This window comes from Ischnura elegans (genome assembly GCF_921293095.1).
Source record: "Ischnura elegans chromosome 13 unlocalized genomic scaffold, ioIscEleg1.1 SUPER_13_unloc_1, whole genome shotgun sequence".
Classification (NCBI taxonomy): domain Eukaryota; kingdom Metazoa; phylum Arthropoda; class Insecta; order Odonata; family Coenagrionidae; genus Ischnura; species Ischnura elegans.
The window spans coordinates 7871944-7878435 of record NW_025791657.1 but is presented as its reverse complement, the minus strand read 5'-3'; the positions used below and the strand labels follow the sequence as shown (position 1 = coordinate 7878435).

At 41.7% G+C, this 6492-nt stretch overlaps 1 protein-coding gene across 1 annotated transcript; it reads right to left on the bottom strand.

The window, feature by feature from the left end:
• Nucleotides 1-590: 590 nt before the first annotated feature.
• Nucleotides 591-3465, bottom strand: LOC124172552. The gene is made up of 5 exons (XM_046551995.1): nt 1936-3465; nt 1623-1851; nt 1119-1496; nt 931-1007; nt 591-845 (listed from the first exon to the last, which is right to left on the bottom strand). Exons 2-5 carry the CDS (start codon nt 1843-1845, stop codon nt 591-593), a joined length of 933 nt encoding a protein of 310 aa, XP_046407951.1. The 5' UTR covers nt 1846-1851; nt 1936-3465.
• Nucleotides 3466-6492: the final 3027 nt, after the last annotated feature.

The window sequence follows — 6492 nt, the reverse complement described above, 5'->3', positions numbered from 1 at the left end:
TTAATCCGCATTGCACTACCTTTTACAATCATCGCTACATGATCACTGTGGACTTTTGGTGACCGCATGCATAACACATTAAAATCCCCGAATCCCCCTGGGCACCCCTCTCGGTGGGGAAGACCATTTATAAGGACTAGGCGGAGCAGCCGCGGGGGGGCCCCTCAACCCGAAGGCGGCGAAGCCGCCCCACAACGAGGAACTGGCGTAGGCGAGGGGGAGCTTCAGCAACCCCCGGGCGGCGTAGCCGCCCCGATGTTCAAGCGGCGCAACCGCTGTGGACTCCCCCCACCTCTGGGCGGCGAAGCCGCCCCTTAAACGAATAACGGTGAAACAGTTCCGAAATGCCCTCGCCCTCTGGCACACTAAACCCCCAGGCGGCGAAGCCGCCCTTCAGCGAGGAACGGCAAAGCCGTTCCAAGGAATAAGTGGGGCACCTCCCTACCCCCTGGCCGACGAAGCCGGCCCCTAGCCGTGTTGAGATTATTCGAACTTCAAAAGTCTTCGAACGACCACAAATGTAGACGGCGAAGCCGGAACCGGGGTTTTAAGGGGCGGAGCCCCTTAACGAGCGCGCGGAGCGTGCGAGTCTATGTAAGTATAACACTCTCAAAGTTACCACCATAGTAATTACCATCAATAGCGTCCATTGTGGCTCTGCATGCTGCAGGATTCCCTCCTTTGGATACTCTCTGGCCCTTAGCAGAGTGGGATCTAATATACTCCCTCCCAAATAGCCTCATCAGCAACTCCTCCTGTAACCTTTTCGGGGTCGTCCCATTGCTGAGCGCCCCAATTTTATCACCTTTTTTAATGTATATATGGAAGCCAGGGTGCAGCAAAACCTGAAATAATGAAAGAGGCATTAAGTGTTGAACTTTGTAACGTTTGAAAATCTCGAGATAAATACTACGCTGAAAGGTGGCTTACCGAGTGATCCGAAGGGGTGTTTTTCAAATATTTTCTTGCATGTCTTAGCAAAATGTCCCTCCTTTCCATGTCGTCAACTGGAAATGAACGGATGCTTATTTTTAGCGATGCATGGATCAAATAACGAGATTCTACCCGTTATACGTTTAAGGTATTCCAGATTGTTTTTCCTAAACACAACGACATACCTGCATTCGCCAACTCCGAGTCAATTGAAACCCTAGAGGGTTGGCCATCCAACTCAATCAGGATATTCCCGTCATTTATCACGCCACTTTCCAAAGGCACTGGCACAGGAGCTGCGCCTGCAGGAGCCGGGAAGTGGAAGTCTTGGGGATCTTCCTCTCCGAGGGCAATGCCAATGGCATTGGAAATGGGGTCCCTGTTCTCAGGAAAATTTACGGCGGGCGCAGAATTCTTACATTTCATCGCCCTCCTCTTCCCGCCTTTCGCCCCTTCCTCCGCCTTGCCCACAAGCTTCTCGACCGCCTCTTTCGGGGACGAATTACTTTTATTGAGAGGCTTCTCAAATTCTTCCTGGGATTCTTTTATCTCCAAAAGTTTTCCTGAAAAAGGTTAATAACAGTTCGTACATAAACACGGCATATCTCGCTGTTACACGAGGGTATCGTGAAAACAAACTACTGATAGGTATATTGGGCATTAAAAATTTTCAGAGAATTGTAACTTACCACCAACTGCTATGGTTAACACTTTCTTAGGCACTCCATCCCACAGCACCTGGTACTCCCCTCCAACTATTGCCTCCGTTTTAATAAGGGATCCTACATCCGTTGTAATCCCTGTACTCTCGTCGGAGTAAAAGTAGAAGCAGGCCCTCTGCTTCAACTCTCGTACGCTCCGGGAAGAGACGCTGCACATGGAGTCGTCGGAATCCTCTGGCATCAGATTCATCTTGCACTGAGAAAAATAACGATGATATGAATTCGAAGCCACTCGAATTGACTCAAACCGTCAAACAGTAACTGATTAGGTTTAACTTACCCAAGTACTCCCTTAAGTCACACCGAAAATGCTGAACTACTTCGTTCTATGGCAGCTACCGTACTATTCCCGACTATGCCGTGATCAGGAATTGGCGTGGTCTATGACGTCAGTAACGGAAGCACATGGAGCGAAATCAACGGAAGTCCTTGTTGATCAAGTTGTATTATATGTAATATTATATAATGGAAAAATGAGTGAATAAATAACTTAAGTTGTCACTGTATGCTTAATTTTAATTAATTTGAATGATATTTAACCATCATGTATTGTTAATATTATAAAAAATTTATGTTCGTATGACTCATTTTACGCAGTTGGGTAGTTTGGTTGTGGTGGGAATTATAATACCCGTGGTGGTAGGTATCTACGTAGCACAGACACCAAAGGTCGTAAAAATTCCTTTTCAGTGCGTATTTGCGTTTAGTACTAACGATTAAAAAATGCCGAAAGGGCCGTACTCCAAAATTTCTAGGACAACGAAATGGAGACGTAGGAAGACAATCGATGGCGCACTTGGAAATTACCTAAGTAATGCGCCCATAGAAAATGATACTCAGGAAAGGCGAAAAAAGGAAGTTGGAAGCCCTGCAACTGAGAAGGCTCCTTTAGAACCGGATTACTTTAATTTAAACGACAACAATGGAATGTAATAATATGAATACATTATGATTTATATGTGCCTCGGGTTTAAGGAATGGTTTTTCTCAGAGCTAGGAATTCTTGTCAATGTTTGGATTATGGTCGTAACTTGATTAAATTTTTTTCGACCCCTAATGATTTACTCATTTCGACATCTTCGCAACTTAATCTTCCATATTGTCTCTATTATTCTTAGGTTGTGATTCAGATGAGATGGCATCCAGCACATCAGAATGCAGTGCACATCAAACTCCAGGTGGGTAAAATAAAATTCTCTAAAAGTATAAATCTCATATAGAAATTAAATTTCATCAGTCATGTTGTCTTATTTGCTCCATTTGATGAACTTATTTGTGTGCACTGGAGTAACTTCCATTGATGTATTTGTTTCCATTTAAAGGTATGCCCTTGGAGAGAAAAGAGTCGAGTGAAATTTCTGGTGACGATGAGGACTCTAGCTCAGAAGGCTCTAACAATTTCTCGGACAGTTATAGCTTTTCAGAAAGCTTTTCTGAAAGTGAAAATGAACCAAGTATCGAAACCTTTCATTACTTAGGTGGTGAAAAAATTTACTATGGGTCAAGTATAAAAGTTCTTGAGAGTGCTGTTATGATGACGCCCCTTTTTCTCCATTTTAAAATATCATATGAATGAATGTCCAAAATCATTGACTTATTGATTTTCCATCTTCCATAGGAGAACAAGGTTGTTAAGTGTATGCACTCACTGAAAATGTTTTTCAACTTGGGTAGTTTCGATCCAAAGAGGTTTTGTAATAATTGTGGTAAAGAAGTTCTGCCAGATGGTAATTGTTGTAATTATCCTAATACAAAATTTTCTTATTTGCCCAGTTGCAATGCAAATAAGGACCTTGTTTAAAAGAAACGATTTTTTATGGTATATCACAGAATTATCATAGTAACAAGAAAACCTCACCTACATGATTTGACAAGTTTGTAGCAGCTGTGATGCGACAAGTTTGCAGCAAGTTAGAAAAAGCGTAACTAGGAGTTGATTCAAGCTTGCAGCAAATGCGCAGGCTTGTCATGACAAGCTTGCTGAAAACTTGCAACTTTGCCCTGACAAGTTTGTGGCAAGCCAGTAGCAAGTTTAGTATGCTATCTGGGACACTTCCTCAACACTACCTGACTGTCGACCCTTCGCTTACCGAAGGCTTCCTCACCACTTCGTGGTTGAAACACTTCCTGGACGCTTTCTGAGCAGTCCCCGTCTCTCGACTCTTCGGCTTCGCTATTTTGGTCATAGGACTTCGCTCAAAGGATTGCTTATTTGTAATTAATAAAGTAAGATGGAAAGGGTAAACAACACAGTTGAAGTTGTACTTGAGAGAATTCACAAACAACCCACGAGAAACGGGAGCGTCGATGAAGTATTGCGGGAGTGGAAGTAGCGGTTGAGTGTTGTTGGAGCATTTTAATTGTTATCATGGGAGTGCACAAAAACAGCTGCGGCTTTACACAGTGCAGTTTATGGTAGTGAAGAGGATGGACGTGCCGCCGTAGATTTCCCGAGTCCCACCGCCGCCAGCGAGGGTCGCAGCTGGTATAATACCTTAGGAGAACCACATCACTACCTAAGAGCGGTAGACAGGTTACCGAATCCGACTCGAACCCGGACCTAGGGTCTAAGGTTCGATTCTTGGACACAGGTTTTTTTCATAAATAGTTTCTACCTTTCATTTTACAAAAACCTACTGTTTATTATTATTTCCATGATTTACAATTCAAATTTTATTTTTCTATGCGGAAATCTTTTTCTGCAATGTGGCAGCGTCAGGTGTCGAACGGACACTTCCTAAGCGCTTCCGGAGGCGTTCCAAGTGGGCCATAATCTGCTTCCCTTCCGCACTTCCGCAACACTTGCCCGCTGCTTCCAGAACACTCCGTCCGACGCTTCCGCAGCACTTCCTTAACGTTTCCATTTCGCCTGGGATTGTTCTTAAGCTCAAGTACGAGCTAACCGCTTACCTGTCAGACCCTTGTAACTCCCGCCATAGAAATAAATTCTGGATACGCGATTGATAAACCATCTTTTCAGCTAATAACGGTTACTCACCTGAATACGAGCCATCTGAAACAAGAGGCTCCTGAGTGGCGTATTGTCGGTAAATTTTGATTTATTAACTTCAACAAAGAAATCGTAAATTCTTACGGGTAAGGAATGTAGAGTAAACTAGTGGAGTGAAATAGTTTACGCAACTGTTATTTTTCCGCTCTGCAGAGCTGAAATTTCAACCATTAATGCACTACGATCCGAAATAGGCTTGAATTGAATGAGTGAACGTAAAATATCGTATAACGTGCAAATAAAATAAGAATAAATGGATCGCTCGATCCCAAAGATGAGTGTGGATCTACACTCATCGCTGGGATAAAAACCTACTCAATTACTTCCAACAGAACAATAAAAATTAAACAATAATAATTCGCGGCTATGGGATATATATGTACTAGGGTCTCCTGAAATTCACACTAGTAATGAGACATTCGCGATTGATTCATACAAAGTGAATAAAAGACACGATTACTTAGTGATTCAAGTAACCCATTATTCATTGCGAAAACAGTGGGTCAACAATCACTCAGGCTCACGGTTTAATCATATCAATATTAGACCAAATGGTTACACAATTCTGGTAAACTCCTGGGCTTGCTGATAAATGACAATATATCAATATCAAAAAGCGGTGGAATATGTTTGGGGAAATATACTTTGGAAACAGGTATTTAAGGAAAACATTTTTAAAAAATAACATGCCTGAAAATGCATTTTACATGATTGTTGCCCTTGAAATATAACTTGAAGCAGACGCAGTAAGAATACTTCAATTCCAGATAAGAAATTTAAATTAATTTTTGAATTCTCTGAGGCTGTTGAAAGTTATTCATTTGTAAACGCCTCTCCTATTCCAATTCATTTCATCATAATCACCCAATGTTAACTTTCAGATCGAATGCCATTCTTACCCGTAAACCATTTACGTTTTTACGTACACCCTATCACATTCCATGATCCACAACGATAAATCCAGTCCCCAATCTACATCTGTTGCAATCTAATCCAAACTTCTTCATTTATAATCTACTCGGATAAACATTTAGCCTCCACAATGAACACATCTCCATTGTCGCATGTCCTTCAACCAAATCACAGATGTGGACTGAATCCCAGAACACCTGGACTAAGTCGAGGACTTGATTACCCCCATGAAGCTTCAACTTAACCCTAAAAAACTTAGGTGACACAATTAACAAGGAAGAACGAACCTTCCACATGAATCCTGATTTACTATGGCACCTATAGAATCAGGCGAGGCAAAACACAATGAAAAATTTAGGGGGTGCTGTGGATGAAAACATGACTCGGCCAGCAAACAACACAGCACATATCAAAGAGTCGTAAGGTGCATCACCAGCAATAAAACTGCAGCGTTTATAGCACTAAATTAACACAAAATTTTGAAATTGTTAATGCCCAGACAATACTCAAGCGCTCCCGGTAAATATGAGGACTGGAAAGGAAAAGGTTATCTGCCCAAGGCTGTTGCTAAGTCGTATATATAACCATTATTTTGCTGTTTGTCAGGAAACTTTTTTTAATATTAGTGTCTACAGAAGCTGAAGATCCGAGTTATATTTCCGTTTCGTAACTTTATTTCAATTACTCATTCACATGGCAAAAATTCACTAAAAATCGAGTCAACATGAAATCTCATTATTTATCACGCTAAATCCAAAGCAACCTAATTTCTTTCATGCAATGCATGGGCATATACTAACTGCCCTTTAAGTGCATAGAATCATTAGCGCAGCGTTGACATAATAATTTATCTAAATAATTCACTCAAAAATTATAAATACTATAAAACGTAAGTAGGATGGAAAATGCGATATA

Coding starts and splice junctions, on each gene's coding strand:
- LOC124172552 (XM_046551995.1), bottom strand. CDS start 1,845: ATGAATCTGATGCCAGAGGATTCCGACGACTCCATGTGCAGCGTCTCT. Junction 1,008..1,118: donor CTCGGAGTTGGCGAATGCAG/GTATGTCGTTGT, acceptor GTTCATTTCCAG/TTGACGACATGGAAAGGAGG. Junction 846..930: donor ACACCCCTTCGGATCACTCG/GTAAGCCACCTT, acceptor TCATTATTTCAG/GTTTTGCTGCACCCTGGCTT.